Genomic DNA, 16,866 nt, shown 5'->3' with positions numbered 1-16,866 from the left:
TTTTTGACGAAATGCTGGGGGCAGATTTTTTCCCAAGTCCTCTCGTACTTTCGCGTGCTCACCGAGTCGGACGTAAACCATCCGGTGTCTCTGGAGCCAAGCAAACGAGACCAAGAACATTCCTGGTTATCTTTCACTCCTTTCAAGATAAGCAACGCATCATCAACAGACGGAAGCAGGAGCTGTATTTCCGCGGACACCGCGTGTTTTTTTATGAAGATTTTAGTGCGGAGCTGGGTAAAAAACGAGCAGCTTTCAAGGAAGTGAAATCCCTGCTTTACAGGAAAGGGGTCAGGTTTGGCCTCTTGTATGCTGCCCAGCTCCGGGTCATGCATGAAGGTAAAAAGCATTATTTCGATACACCAGAGGCGGCCAAAGAGTTTTACCATTCGCGCTGGGGAGAAGAAGAACGAGAAGAGCAATGACTTTTTTTTAGGTTATTCATGCAGCATTGAAGGGGCCTCATGCCGAGGGAAACTGTTAATTTTCACAATCCACTTCTTTGTTCATTTTTTCCAGTTTAATTTGTGGAACGCGATAGGGTCGAACTGCTATGCTGCTGAAACTGATTAACAAAAACTTTCAACCAGCAAAATGTAAATATTTGGGATTTATATCTCGGGTGTTTAAGTTGCCCAGTGTGTTTTTTTTTTGTTTTTAATGCTTAGATTGACCTGTGTTATCTTTAGCCTATATGTTATATTAAAGGTAGTATAAGTGATAGGATAAATGTTAAGGAGGGGAGCCACCCTAGATTAGATTGAAAATTGGGCTGTATGGGGAACACCTTGGAAGTTTTTTGTTGGGTACTGCCTGCGATCATCCTCAATTGGGGAGGTAGATCTAGGTTTCGGGGGTTAATTGGGTTTTTTTGTTTGTGTAAAGGGGTGGGGGGAATGTTTTGGGGGATTACCATGGCAGTTTATTCTTTTGTGTGTTACGGATTGATCAGACTTTCTTTTCATTGTGCGTTATTGTGTGCAACTTATGCCCTCGCACTGTTTTGGATTGTAGGCCCTGTGTGCCTTTTGATATGGTTAACGTGAGCGCTGCTGATGGAGGCCACCCTGTGAGGTTTATTTCTTGGAATGTAAAGGGGCTCAGTGGTCCGGTTAAAAGAGCTAAAGTTTTCTCTCATTTGAAACAATTAAAAGCAGATATACTATTTCTACAAGAGACACATTTAAGAGTGGAGGACCATAATAGACTTCGTAAAGCATGGATTAGTCAGGTTTTTCATTCCAGATTTAATAGTATGTCCAGGGGGGTGGCAATATTAATCACCAAAAGAAGGCAGTTCACACCATCTGATGTAATCAGTGACCCTAATGGTCGCTTTATTATAGTCTCTGGCTCTCTCTTTCAGATACCTGTTATTTTGGTAAATGTTTATGCTCCTAATTGGGACGATGCCCAATTTGCAAATAGGGTTTTGTCATTAATACCTAACCCGAATACACATAAGCTAATCTTTTCCGGAGATTTGAACTGTGCTATTGACCCACTGCTTGATAGGTCTTGCCCTAGGGGAACATTTTCTGGTATGGCAAAGGCCTTCTCGATGTTTATGCAACAAAATGGTTATATGGATCCTTGGAGATTTTTGAATCCATCAGTTAGGCAATTCTCTTTCTTCTCTCATGTTCACCACTCCTATTCCAGGCTAGACTATTTCTTTATAGGTAATTCCTTGATACCTCTGATTAGACAAATTGAATACACTGCTATAGTTATATCTGATCACTCGCCCGTGAAACTGGACCTATGTTTTCCTTTAAACGTTAGAGAACGGCCTCTGTGGAGACTTAACCCCCTTTTGCTTTCTAATGAGAAATTTTGTAGTTATATATCGGCTAACATTGACACATTCTTCGAGACTAACAAAACTGAGTCGGTATCGTACTCTTTACTTTGGGAAACTTTAAAAGCTTACTTGAGGGGTCAAATAATATCTTATACTTCACATGCCAATAAAGAGCGTAGGAAGGAAATGCAAGTGTTACTGAAATCTATTTGGGACCTGGATAGAAAATACTCTGAGGCACCCACTGCGGAATTATATAAAAGCCGGGTTGATTTGCAAGCGAAGTTTAATCTTCTATCTACAAACCTATCAGAACAATTAATTCTTAAGACACGTGGCCTCTATTATGAATATGGTGACAAGGCGAGCCGGCTTATGGCTCATCAGTTGAAACATCAAGCTGCATCACGACTTATTCCTCAGGTAAGAGACATGCACCAGAACTTGACAAGCAATCCAAAAGAGATTAATAACATCTTTGCAACTTTTTATTCCTCTCCGTATGCCTCAGAGTTCCCCTCAGATAAAACAAATATGGAACGTTTTTTAGATAATTTGGAAATACCAACTCTTGAATCAGAGGAAGTGAAGAACCTAGATCGGGCTCTTGGGCAGGAAGAGATTAATAATGCCGTTATGGCTATGCAGAGTGGTAAGTCCCCAGGTCCTGATGGTTATCCAATAGAATTTTATAAGAAATTTAAGGGTAAGCTCACACCGGTCCTTCTAGAGGTGTTTCAGGAATCTTTGGAGAATGGCTCCTTACCCCCTTCTCTTTCACAGGCAGCTATTTCACTACTTCTTAAAAAGGACAAGGACCCGACTCAATGTGGATCATATCACCCCATTTCACTTTTGAATGTAGATGTGAAAATTTTGGCTAAAGTGCTTGCATGTCGTTTAGAACATCCCCTTCCCAAGATAATTTCAGATGATCAAACAGGTTTTATTAAAAATCGCTATTCTTTTTTTAATATCCGTCGACTGGCTGATGTGGTTTATTCACTGAGTGATTCTCCAAGTCCAGAGGTTGTTATCGCCTTGGACGCGGAGAAGGCATTTGATAGAGTGGAATGGGTATACTTATTTAGTGTTTTGGAGAAATTTGGATTTGGCAGAATATTTATAGCTTGGCTTAAGCTATTATACCACTCGCCTTTAGCATGTATACAGACAAATTATTTTCGATCTGGCTATTTCCCATTAACACGTGGCACTCGCCAAGGCTGCCCACTGTCCCCTCTTCTTTTTGCAATTGCAATTGAGCCTCTTTCTATTGCAATTAAGTCAACTACATTATTTCAAGGTGTTAGAAGAGGGGACATGGAACACTGTGTTTCCCTATATGCTGATGACCTCTTACTTTATGTTAGCGACCCTATAGGTAGTAGTCCTGCTATTGTGTCATTATTAGGTCAATTTGGAGCCTTCTCTGGCTATAAACTGAACTTTCAAAAAAGCAAATGCTTTCCCATTAATAACTTGGCCCTACAGATCCGACAGGAATCCTTGCCCTTTCCTTTATCTCAAGATGGTTTTGTATACCTAGGAATACATATTACTCGCTCTTTTACATCTCTGTTTGAAGCTAACTACGGGCCTCAGGTTAGCCAAATGAAGGCTGATTTTGAGAGATGGCGCAGTTTACCCCTTACTATAGCTGGGAGAATTCAGTCAGTGAAAATGACTATACTTCCTAGATTTCTCTATTTGTTTCAGTGTTTGCCAGTTTTCTTATCTAAGTTATTTTTTAAATCAGTTGATCAAGCTATAACCTCCTTTATTTGGGAAAATAAGGTCCCAAGGGTTAATGAGCGCATTCTTCAAAGAGGTCGTGACATAGGTGGAATGGGTCTTCCCAGCTTTATTCATTATTACTGGGCATCGAACATTCAAAAAGTATTATTTTGGCTTCACCGGCCAGATATAATCTGGTGCCTGCTTGAGTCACGGTCTTGCCACTCCTCGTCTCTCCCAGCTTTGATGTATTCTTCCTTACCATTGAAATCCTCTCAATTCACATCTAACCCGGTCGTGCTCTCTACCCTCAAAATTTTTAATCAATTTCGCTGCCACTATAAGTTCATATCAGCTTCAGTTTTGGGCCCCATTCATAAAAACCATTTATTTCCTCCCTCCACATTCGATTCAGCTTTTAGACAATGGGGTTTGAACGGTCTTATGCGCATTAAGGATTTGTATACTGATAACATATTTGATAGTTTTGATAACCTGCGCGGTAAGTATGGCCTTCCGCATAATCATTTTTTTAAATACCTGCAGATTCGCCACTTTGTCAAGGAAAAATTTCCCTCTTTTCCTTTTCTACCACCTGCTATGTTATGGGAAAAATTCACTCTTAGCTTTAACAATAAGGGGCTGATTTCTGAACTATACTCTCAGCTGATGTCTTTGGGAGTTCAAGATCTAAACAAAACTAAGAGTAGGTGGGAGGACGACCTCGGTATGGACCTTGCGGAAGAATATTGGGCAAAAGTATTGAATAGGGTTCATTTCTCATCATCATGTGCTAGACTGGGGCTCATACAATTCAAAGTTTTACACAGGGTACATTTAAGTAAAGCCAGACTGGCAGACATATACCCTGGGACAAACGCTGGCTGTGACAGGTGTTCCTTCTCTCCGGCTGGTTTAATACATGCACTTTGGTCATGCCCTCGGCTTGATGACTATTGGGCACTGGTTTTTAAAATTATCAGTGAGGTTTTGGGGGTGATACTGAGACCTTGCCCGCTTATAGCTGTATTTGGTGTGGCAGATGATGATTTGGGTTTAAATGCAAGCCAGTCGGATATCATTGCATTTACATCGCTATTGGCCCGTAGGAGAATTTTGCTGGTTTGGAAATCTGCCACTCCCCCAACTGCTGCTGCTTGGTTAGAAGATGTAATGTTTTTTCTGAAATTAGAAAAGATTAAATTCACTTTGAGGGGGTCTGTGAAAAAGTTCTATTCGAAATGGGGACCTTTCTTATCATATTTTGGGAGTCTTAAGGAATTACCTACTGGTTGAGGGCATTTGATTGTACTTAGGAAGCTGCCTCCCATTTAACACACTTATAATTTACCTCACAGGGTGGTTGATGAATTGTAAATATGAGTGTATTTTGGATCATCTGACATGTTGCAGATGTGTATGAGCTGTCGTATTGAAGTAGTGTGGGGGTACGGTTGTGAAATGTCCGTACTTGTATTTGTGAATTGTTGTGTTGTAGATATATTAGCTGCCATGATATGTTAGGGGAGGGTGGGTGGGGGGGAGGTTTGTTTTGGGGGTACGATACTAAAGCAAAATGAAGGAAAATGTAATCCATTATATATTCTGTATTGTGTCATTCCTTCAATAAAAATAAAAATTAAAAAATAAAAATTAAAAAATAAAAAAAAAAGAATTGTCTGAAGGAATTCCTAGGCCTGTGGGTGCAACTTGATAATCTGTACACCTGTAGCTGGTGTTCTTAGGGTGTGTTTAAGATGGACCACAGAAAGCCTGCAAACGTATAAGATTGTATAAGATGATGACAGGCATTGATTGTGTGGATAGTCAGAGGCTTTTTCCCAGGGCTGAAATGGCTAGCACAGTTTTAAGGTGCTTGGAAGTAGGTACAGAGGAGATGTCAGGGGTAAGTTTTTATACTCAGAGAGTGGTGAGTGAGTGGAATGTGCTGCTGGCAATTATGGTGGAGGCAGATACAATAGGGTCTTTTAAGAGACTCCTGGATAGGTACATGGAGCTTAGAAAAATAGAGGGCTATGGGTAACCCGAGGTAATTTCTAAGGTAAGGACATGTTCGGCACAGCTTTGTGGGCCGAGGAGCCTGTATTGTGCTGTAGGTTTTGTATGTTTCTATATCGGGATAAAGAGGACATCAATTTGGGTTTCTATAAGTTAGTACCCAGAAATTCCCTTAGAGAAGTATCAGAACAGTACTAGAAATGGTAGATGTGGCTACAGATGACTTAATAAAGACATGCCATGACATGGGGCAGTTCATATGACAAATGACTTAATAAAGACATGATATAGTTATGTAGATGAAGGAATTGATGGATTGACAACATCTCCTCCACAACACCATAGCACAGGTGCACCACAAGGCTGAGTGCTGAGTCCTATGCTCTATGGCTTTATACGTATGACTTTGCTTGCTGATAACACCACTGTTGTTGGTCACATTAAAGGTGGTGATGAATCAACATGTAGGAAAGTGATTGAAAATCTGTATGAATGTGCCACAATTACAACCGCTCACTCAACTACAGCAAAACCAAAGAGCTGATTATTGATGACAGGAGGAAGGAACCAGAGGTCCATGAGCCAGTCCTCATTATAGGATCACAGGTGGAGAGGGTCAGTAACTTCAAAATCCTTGGCGTTATCACTTCAGAGGATGTGACTAAGTGCCATCACAAAGAAGCACAATCATCAGTTACAGAGTACAGATAGCAAGTTGCACCCACAGCCTCGACTTTCTTAGGAGTTTGTGCAAATTCAGCATGTCATCTAAAGTTTTTGACAACCTTCGATAGAAGCACAGTGGAGAGTCTCCTGACTGGTTACATCATGGCCACGTATGGAAACATCAATACCCAAGAAAGGAAAGATAACTATCATTGGAGGATCCCTTTGCGTGCTTCCAGTTACAGCAAAAATTTAGTATATACTATGGCAACAATGGTTAAACTAGCCAGTAAAGGATATCTACATGATACTCCAATATCTAATCCCACCTGTTCCTGCCATCTTTGCTGTCATGTTTTGGAGAATTCTTTCTAATCATATCCCGCACCTGCCTTGACCCAATGATGACTGCCTTAAACTTAGAAATTTAGAAATGATAACCAGCTGAGGAGACTGGAGAAGGAAGGGCGTTTCTTGGCAGAGTAGGCATGTTTCTCAGTCATTAGAAAGTGGTGATCTGCAGCCAGTGTGGGAAAGACAAGGTGAACTCCTATCATTTCAATTTGCTTCCCATGTAACTGCAAGTGACAGAGACTGATGTTATGCACAACTATTGCTTGCAGTTTTCTGGAGTATTTACATTGATTTTCAGATGTCACTGTGGTTATTGTATGTCTATTCTTTAAATAACTCATTTCTAATTCAGTTTGACTTTGTTGTTAAATAGACTAATTCCTTTGTCATTACTCAACCTCTTGACATTTGAGAGTGTTGTCAATACACTTTAATTATTCAGTACAGATATAAGTCATCATTTCCCAACTATGATCCCAGCTACACTGCCATCACCCCCACATATCTCATAATCAACACATACAAAAGAACAAGCCACAGATCATCATGTAATCCTTAAAAGTAATTAACATTATTAGTTAGCATTGTGCATGTTGTCCATTATTATTGAAGACAGTGGCCAAATGTTTGAAATGCCTATGAAAGGTAAGTATAAATGCTGATGGCAGCAGAACATGTGGGATTGTGATGTGCTTTACTTGCCTTGCTCAGGTGAGGATGATTGGCTAAGTATTACTGTATGTTCCCTCTGCTCCTAATCAAGATTTGGTGTTCTGTCTTGAAGCAGATTAATATCATGTTTGGGATCATTATACCTTGGGGAAAGAATTATAAATCCTCAGACGTGGCTCACTTTGGGTTGGGATTGAGTTTTCATTCATACATGAGAAAACCTCTAATGCTAGGTTCAATTCCATTCCAGTGATGTTCTCAGTGCAGTACTGATAGGCATTCCACCTCAGATACTGTATTGGGCATTCTGAGGCTCTCTTTCTGCTTTCTTCATTGGACAATCTATGGTCATAGGAGGAAGAGCTAGAGAATTCACACTTGGCTACTTGCAATATCATTAAAGAAAACAGTGTACCTAAGTTACATAACTTATTGCAATGCTGTTTGTCAGAGGCTGCTATGTTTTTACACTAGAGTATGAAGTTGTCCTATGGTTTTGAAGAGTCAGAAATAAACTTATTGGTAGCTGCAGTATTGTACCACTTTATCCAGACAGTGAACAGAGACAATAATAAATTGGGGAGGCTTTAAATTAGATTTGCAGGGGGATGGGAACCAGAGTGCCAGAGCTGACAGTGTGGCTGGGGTGAAAATAAATGATGTTAAAAGTTCAAGCAAATCCGCTAATAGAAAGGTTGTGAGTGGTGGTAAAAATCTTCTGAGGTGTATATATTTCAATGCTAGGAGTATTGCGGGGAAGGCGGATGAGTTGAGGGCGTGGATTGACACGTGGAATTATGACGTTATAGCAATTAGTGAAACTTGGCTACAGGAGGGGCAGGACTGGCAGCTTAATATTCCAGGGTTCCGATGTTTCAGATGTGATCGAGGCAGAGGAATGAAAGGTGGGGGAGTAGCATTGCTTGTTAGAGAAAATATTACAGCAGTGCTCAGGCAGGACAGATTAGAGGGCTTGTCTACTGAGTCCTTATGGGTGGAGCTGAGAAACAGGAAAGGTATGGCCACATTAGTGGGATTGTATTACAGACCACCCAATAGTCAACGAGAATTGCAAGAGCAAATCTGCAGAGAGATAGCAGGTAACTGCAGGAAACATCAAGTTGTGGCGGTAGGGGATTTTAATTTTCCATATATTGGTTGGGACTCCCATACTGTTAGGGGTCTAGATGGTTTAGAGTTTGTAAAATGTGTTCAGGAAAGTTTTCTAAATCAATATATAGAGGTACCAACTAGAGGGGATGCAATATTGGATCTCCTGTTAGGAAATGAGTTAGGACAAGTGACGGAAGTGTGTGTAGGGGAGCACTTTGGTTCCGGTGATCATAACACCATTAGTTTCAACTTGATTATGGACAAGGATAGATCTGGTCCTAGGGTTGAGGTTCTGAACTGGAAGAAGGCCAAATTTGAAGAAATGAGAAAGGATCTAAAAAGCGTGGATTGGGACAGGTTGTTCTCTGGCAAAGATGTGATCGGTAGGTGGGGAGCCTTCAAAGGAGAAATTTTGAGAGTGCAGAGCTTGTATGTTCCTGTCAGGATTAAAGACAAAGTGAATGTGAATAAGGAACCTTGGTTCTCAAGGGATATTGCAACTGATAAAGAAGAAGAGGGAGTTGTATGACATGTATAGGAAACAGGGAGTAAATAAGGTGCTTGAGGAGTATAAGAAGTGCAAGAAAATACTTAAGAAAGAAATCAGGAGGGCTAAAAGGAGACATGAGGTTGCCTTGGCAGTCAAAGTGAAGGATAATCCAAAGTGCTTTTACAGGTATATTAAGAGCAAAAGGATTGTAAGGGATAAAATTGGTCCTCTTGAAGATCAGAGTGGTCAGCTATGTGCGGAACCAAAGGAAATGGGGGGAGATCTTAAATAGGTTTTTTGCGTCTGTATTTACTAAGGAAACTGGCATGAAGTCTATGGAATTAAGGGAAACAAGTAGTGAGATCATGGAAACTGTACAGAGGGAAAAGGAGGAGATGCTTGCTATCTTGAGGAAAATTAAAGTGGATAAATCCCCAGGATCTGACAGGGTGTTCCCTCGGACCTTGAAGGAGACTAGTGTTGAAATGGCAGAAATATTTAAAATGTCACTGTCTGCAGGTGAGGTGCCGGAGGATTGGAGAGTGGATCATTTTTTTCCGTTGTTTAAAAAAGAATTGAAAAGTAATCTGGGAAATTATAGGCCGGTAGTTAATGTCAGTAGTAGGTAAGTTATTGGAGGGAGTACTAAGAGACAGAATCTACAAGCATTTGGATAGACAGGGACTTATTAGGGAGAGTCAACATGGCTTTTTGCGTGGTAGGTCATGTTTGACCAATCTATTGGAGTTTTTCGAGGAGGTTACCAGGAAAGTGGATGAAGGGAAGGCAGTGGATATTGTCTACATGGACTTCAGTAAGGCCTTTGACAAGGTCCCGCATGGGAGGTTAGTTGGGAAGATTCAGTCGCTTGGTATACGTGGAGAGGTGGTAAATTAGATTAGACATTGGCTCAATGGAGGAAGCCAAAGAGTGGTAGTAGAGAATTGCTTCTCTGAGTGGAGGCCTGTGACTAGTGGTGTGCCACAGGGATCAGTGCTGGGTCCATTGTTATTTGTCATCTATATCAATGATCTGGATGATAATGTGGTAAGTTGGATCAGCAAATTTGCTGATGATACAAAGGTTGGAGGTGTAGTGGACAGTGAGGAAGGTTTTCAGAGCCTGCAGAGGGACTTGGACCAGCTGGGAAAATGGGCTGAAAAATGGCAGATGGAGTTTAATACAGACAAGTGTGAGGTATTGCACGTTGGAAGGACAAACCAAGGTAGAACATACAGGGTTAATGGTAAGGCACTGAGGAGTGCAGTGGAACAGAGGGATCTGGGAATACAGATACAAAATTCCCTAAAAGTGGCATTATAGGTAGATAGGGTCGTAAAGAGAGCTTTTGGGACATTGGCCTTTATTAATCAAACTATTGAGTATAAGAGCTGGAATGTTATGATAAGGTTGTATAAGGCATTGGTGAGGCCGAATCTGGAGTATTGCATTCACTTTTGTTCACCAAGTTACAGGAAGGATATAAATAAGGTTGAAAGAGTGCAGAGAAGGTTTACAAGGATGTTGCCGGGACTTGAGAAACTCAGTTACAGGGAAAGGTTGAATAGGTTAGACTTTATTCCCTGGAGCGTAGAAGAATGAGGGGAGATTTGATAGAGGTATATAAAATTGTGATGGGTATAGATAGAGTGAATGCAAGCAGGCTTTTTCCACTGAGGCAAGGGGAGAGAAAAACCAGAGGACATGGGTTAAGGGTGAGGGGGGAAAAGTTTAAAGGGAACATTAGGGGGGGCTTCTTCCCAGTGGTGGGAGTGTGGCATGAGCTGCCAGATGAGGTGGTAAATGCGGGTTCTTTTTTAACATTTAAGAATAAATTGGACAGATACATGGACGGGAGGTGTATGGAGGGATATGGTCTGTGTGCAGGTCAGTGGGACTAGGCAGAAAATGGTTCGACACAGCCAAGAAGGGCCAAAAGGCCTGTTTCTGTGCTGTAGTTTTTCTATGGTTTCTATAGTTTTTTTTTAGCGCCTCCAGGTTATCTGACTGAAGGATTTACTATTTGATGAGTCAATTAAAAATTTGCTCCATCCAAATTGTTCCCGGGACTTCATCTGAAAAGAGGATTTTTTAATTAGAGCATTACACAAATCCATTGTGCTGTTCCATTGCAAGAAGTGGTTGAGGTACATGAGGAAGCAGAAACAGCTTGTTGGGTCTCATCATTTTTAGTAGATTAAAAACATTTGTGTTCTTGTCAGGAACTTAACCTAAATTACAGGATCACAGTACAGTATTGGGCCATTTGGTCCATTGGTTCAATGTATGACCTATTCAAATAATCTCACTCTATCCTAAAGTGTTGCAAATTCTTTTCTTGCAGCTACTTATTAGTTTCTTGCAGCTACTAATTCTGTAATCGAGCACTACTGTTTGCTTCCATTATTATACCTGGCAGCCAACCACTTGCTGTATAAAATTCTAAAAATCCTCAAGTCTCTTTCAGTTCCTTTGCCAAGCACTTCACTCAGTGTCCTCTTGTTCCAGATTGTTCTGCAAAACAATTTCTCTTTATCTAAGTCTATTTGTTTGTGTTATAATTTTAAAAGCCCATATCAGATCTCCTTATATGTACCTAAGAGAACAAAGCCTGTTTGTCCGGTTTTTCTGCAAAAAAAAAGTCCCTCATATCTGTAATCACTTTTTAAAATCTTTTCTGCACCTTCTCTGAAGTCTTCATAGCTTCCCTAAAGTCTGGGCACGACGTTTCAGTTGTAACTGAACCAGTGGTAATTGTGACTTCACTGTAATGGCATTCACAATGCCCCCCCACTACCCACCCCTTTACCCCTGTACTGTTAGTACCAAGGACATTAATTTGATGCTTGAGAATTCCTGTAAGATGTTGTGGTTTCTCATGTTTATTTTATCATCTTTTTTTCTTTGCCAGGTTGATGAAGATGTGGCTTTAGAGCAAGCCATGAAGTTCTGCCAACTGCAAATGGCCACATCAACACAGAAGCAGGTAACTAATACAGGTTGTAAGCTCACTGGGGTGATGGGAACTGAGTGTTCGTGCAAATGTTATGTGTTGATGTTTGTGTCTTGAAATTGTCAATCTTCTAGTTTATACCCAGATTCTGTAGAAAGAAAATTTCTGGTATAAAACATTGTTCATTATTTAGACTACACAACTTGTGGCTGGTGGCTGTGAAGTGAATATGCTAGACAGAAATATCTGAAACTTAGGGTAACTACACTGATCAAAGGTAAGTGTGAGACATATGATATACTAATTTCAGAGCAGGATTTTGATGGTTCCTATTGTTAGGGGTTATCAGAGGCGACAGAATGAGGTACAGTTTATTGAGGGCTTTGGCAGTGTGATGTGACAGCTTCAGCAGTAGCCAAGCAGCCTGGTGACACTGTGAATATGCTGTGCCTCATGTCATAGACTGCAAAGCTTTTTCGCATTTATCCTCTTATACACTTCCTTGCTGTCATTGATTTGTGCTCCCATGTTGGCCTGCATGCACACACTCACTCACTCACATGCTTGTTCTCTATGTCCCTCTCACTATAGGAGTATAATGAATAGGTCAGAGAATTAAAAATGGATTGAAGGAATGGGCAAACAGGTTTGAGGACAACTGTAGATGTGTTCATATCTACAAAACCCACATAGACATGAGGCCAAACATCAAAGCAAGTGGCTGTAGACCCAGAGCACTGAAAGAGTAAGTAGAGGAGGAAGTGAACAAACCAAGTGACACAGTGTGAAGGCCAAAGCTTCACAGTCTGATTGAATAACCACTGTGGTCATGGTGGTACCTGAAGCAGATAAAACTGTTTACATTTACATGAGCAAGAATCCTTGAGGAAGCATTCACTAGGTTTTGTGTGCAGAAGAGTAAATATAGCTGTGTAGAAAGAAATGGCTTTGGGAGACTACCTGGAGAAGGGCAAGGCCATTGTCAAAGCTAGAAAATAGACAATATTAACAAATGACATTCTTTCTCTAGCATGGTCCAATATTATGCTGGATTACTGCCAGACCTCACAATGGGACTGTCACCATGAGCTGATAAGATATAGGAGCAAAATTAGACCTTTTGGCCCATTGAGACTGCTCTGCCATTTGATCATGGCTGATCCAATTCTCCTCTCAGCCCCAATCTCCTGCCTTCTCCTCATATCTTTTCATGCCCTGACCAATCAAGAATCTATCAACCTCTGCCTTAAGTATACATAACGACTTGGCCTCCACAGCTGCCTGTGGCAACGAATTCCACAGATTTACCATTCTTGGACTAAAGGAATTCCTCTTCATCTCCATTCTCAAAGGGTGCCCCTGTATTCTGAGTCTGTGTCCTCTGATCTTAGACTCTGCCGCTATAGGAAGCATCCTGTCCACATCCACTCTATCAAGGCCTTTCACCATTCAATGAGAACAGCCCTCATTATTCTGAATTCCTGTGAATACAAGACCAGAGCAATCAAACGCTCTTCATATGATAAACTATTCAATCGTGGAATCATTTTCGTGAACCTCCTTTGAACACTCTCCAGTTTTAGCACTGCTGGAAAGTCAAAGTCGAGTCCAAAGCCATCTACACAAGTGGAGCTGAACAGTGTAGAAAAAGCTAGTGTCTTGGCCTGGTTCTGATTCTGACCCATGACCCCATCTTGGTCTTCCTAGGGAGAATGTATCAGAAAGTGGTCCATAACTTCAATCACTTCAGTCATTTCAGTTTGTGAAATGAAATGGCATCAAAATTGCTTCACATTTTCATCCAGCCTCAGATAGAGGAGCTGAGAGATCAGTATACATAGCAAAAGGTCTGGTGCCTTAGACTCACAGGATGTATTCCAAGCTACAGATCAATTGTGCACTCAGTGGGAGGATGCACTCGTACAGAATAGTGAGCCTCAGCATAACTTAAGTCTGGCTTGGCCAACTCTGGAAGCGAAGGGAGAATGATCTGGAACAAAGCAAGCGTTATGCAATACGTCTCTGTGGTGTGGTTTCTGTGATAAGTGTAAGAGAACTGTTTGACAGTGCATTGGTATGATTGGGGCGGAATGGCAGCACAGTCGTTAGTAGTTAGTGCATTGCTTCCAGACCCACCGCTGTCTGTAAATGGTTTTCATGTTCTCCTCGTGACGTGTGCATTTCCACCGGGTGCTCCAGTTTCCTCCCACTTTCCAATAGTAATTTGTGGGGAAACTTGGCTGGTGCTGGAAACGTGGTGACATTTGTGGGCTGCCCGACATGATCCTCGCTAATTTGATTTGATATAAAGGACACATTTTATGTAAATGACATATGCTTTGATGTACATATGACAAATAAAGCTAATCTTTAAGAGCATCTAATAAAATAGGCATAGCTTTTAGAGCTCTCAGTGTTTCCCATGTGTTACACTGCACGCTCTGCATGTTGTCACTCTATAGGAAACCACAGGGCACAAACGTTACAACTTGCATACTCGCATGTTGCAATTTGAAGCTTGCTCATTATTTTTGCATACGTGTTTATGTTAGTACTACGGAAAAGAGGTCCTTTGTTGTTTGTTATCAGTAAATTTGAAATGGGTCATAATTCCTTGCTTTCCCAGTCTCAAGCGTAAACTGTCAAAACCAGGTTCTGCATAGTAATGACAACCCTTGAATGGAATAAAATTGTGCTACTGCATTTGTAAACAAATAAATAGCTTTATTGAAATTACTGCAAGCATTTGAAAATGTTTCTGATTTCCCAGTAATACTTGGAAACAGTACCAATTTGAAGGAAAGGAGAACTTGATCTGCAATCTGAAAAAGCAGATGCAAATAGGCAACAGCCAGGAAGGTCTGTGTGATAACTGACATGTCAACAGCAACAGCTTCCTGCGATCTTATCAGCAGAATGTGGTTTAACCTCCCTGATCAGTGTAATCCCACCTCTGAAGATGCAGGTTACCTGAGTCAATGGTTCAGCTTGAAGAAACTCTTCCTTAAAAAAAAGTTTAAATTTGATTAATATCATTTTGCTGACCATGAGTTATTTAGAGTCTGTCAACAGAATATAGCAGACTGACAAAAGTGACACTTCTCCACTAGAGCTGTTGAGATCACTTCATTATAGTCTTGTCACCTCAAAAAAAAAGAAAAGATCTGTGGTTTTCACAGCCTATGCTTATAAATTACCCAGATGTGCTCCTTCATAATGAGTTGTGAACTCTCAAATAGCATTCACCAAAGTTGTTCATATGTATGTGTTGGAGCTCTAAACCTTTCACACCAGTATGAGGCCAAGTCACAAGCCAGTGTTCCAGTGAAGTGAATATCAAAGTATCTTTTTCAAATGTGTGGTTTTCATTTTATTTGTTAGTAAGTGATTGTGCCACTGTCACAAGAGGAGATGCTGAGGGAAGAGAAACATCTCCTTTGCACTGTGCAGTCTGGTTTAACCAGCAGTGCTCGCATCAGGCCACAAACTGCTTTCACACCCTCTCAGACCCAGGTGATGGTGGCAAAACTGCTGATACATGCACAAATGCTATTTTTTTCAAACAATGCTTGAAACAAGATGCATTCCCTGTGCCTGGAAAAGAACAGCACGTTCCAGCACTAGCCTTAACAATGCTGTCTGGCCTGGTGACGGATCCAACATTTTCTATTTTTGTTGAAACCAATATCCATTAAAAGTCCACAGATTCCCACAGCTGAGTCAACTACAGCTCCTCCCACACTGTTTCCATTCTCCAGTTTCTCAATGTCTCCACAGCGTTTGCTCTGATGAGACATTTCATACCAATAGGGGCCCATCCTTTTTCCATAATTATAGATACATAGAAAACCTACAGCACAATACAGGCCCTTCGGCCCACAAAGCTGTGCCGAACATGTCCATACCTGAGAAATTACATTGGGTTACCCATAGTTCTCTATTTTTCTAAGCTCCATGTACCTATCCAGGAGTCTCTTAAAACAGGAGTCCCCAACCTTTTTTGCAACGCGGACCTGTTTAATATTGACAATATTCTTGCGGACTGGCCGACCGGGGGGAGGGGGTGGGGGGGCGGATGTTCGAGTAGGGTTAAACTCACTTCAACATGTCTTTTGCAGTTAGGGTTGCCAACTTTCTCACTCCCAAATAAGGGACAAAAGTAGCAGTCAAATCCCGGGACACTTTACCCCAGGAAAGACTACCATGACCATGAAGCCTTGCGCGGGCACCTGTGTGCGCATGCATGATGTGCGCGTGCGTGTACGCGTACGTACCGATTTTTTTCCCCCCACAAATGGGTTTGGCCTTCATCTTTCTGACTATACTGTACATACATTATTTCTACTTTATATAGGCTGTGTATTTATCATATCATTCCTGCTTTTACTATATGTTAGTGTTATTTATTTTCGGTTTTATGTGTTACTTGGTATGATTTGTTAGGTTCATGCCATTTCGACATGAAAGGTTTCATAGGAGTGCTCTACCTTAGCGGGGCAAATACGGGATAAACCAATTTAGCCCAATATACGGGCTATCCCGGCAAATACGGGACAGTTGGCAACCCTATGTTCAAGTTCAACAGTGCATGACAGGGAATGGAGAAAGGTGCAGCTAACTCATATCGTTTCCTCGCAGCCCGGTAGCACATGCTTTGCGGCCCGGTGGTTGGGGACCGCTGTCTTAAAAGCCCCTATCGTATCCACCTCCACCACCGTCGCTGGCAGCCCATGCCACACACTCACCACTCTCTGTGTAAAAAAAACTTAGCCGATGACATCCCCTCTGTACCTACTTCCAAGCACCTTAAAACTGTGCCCTCTCATGCTAGTCATTTCAGCCCTGGGAGAAAGTCTCTGACTATCCACATGATCAATGCCTCTTATCATCTTATACACCTCGATCAGGTCACCTCTCATCCTCCATTGCTCCAAGGAGAAAAGGCCGAGTTCACTCAACCTATTCTCATAAGGCATGCTCCCCAATCCAGGCAACATCCTTGTAAATCTCCCCTGCACCCTTTCTATGGTTTCCACATCCTTCCTGTAGTGAGGTGAC

The 16,866-nt window shown here is 41.4% G+C and overlaps 1 protein-coding gene across 4 annotated transcripts in view; it reads left to right on the top strand.

The window, feature by feature from the left end:
* Nucleotides 1-16,866, top strand: part of cabin1 (calcineurin binding protein 1) — a 693,325-nt gene that overhangs the window by 550,113 nt on the left and 126,346 nt on the right. For all 4 annotated transcript variants that reach the window (XM_063031768.1, XM_063031766.1, XM_063031767.1 and 1 more), the window contains exon 32: nt 11,767-11,841. In XM_063031768.1, the coding sequence (XP_062887838.1) occupies nt 11,767-11,841 (75 nt within the window). The remainder of the gene's footprint in view (nt 1-11,766; nt 11,842-16,866) is intronic.

This window comes from Mobula hypostoma, chromosome 23 (genome assembly GCF_963921235.1).
Source record: "Mobula hypostoma chromosome 23, sMobHyp1.1, whole genome shotgun sequence".
In the NCBI taxonomy this organism is placed as follows: domain Eukaryota; kingdom Metazoa; phylum Chordata; class Chondrichthyes; order Myliobatiformes; family Myliobatidae; genus Mobula; species Mobula hypostoma.
Note: the sequence above shows the minus strand (reverse complement) of the source record. Positions and strands in the feature narration are given on the sequence as shown.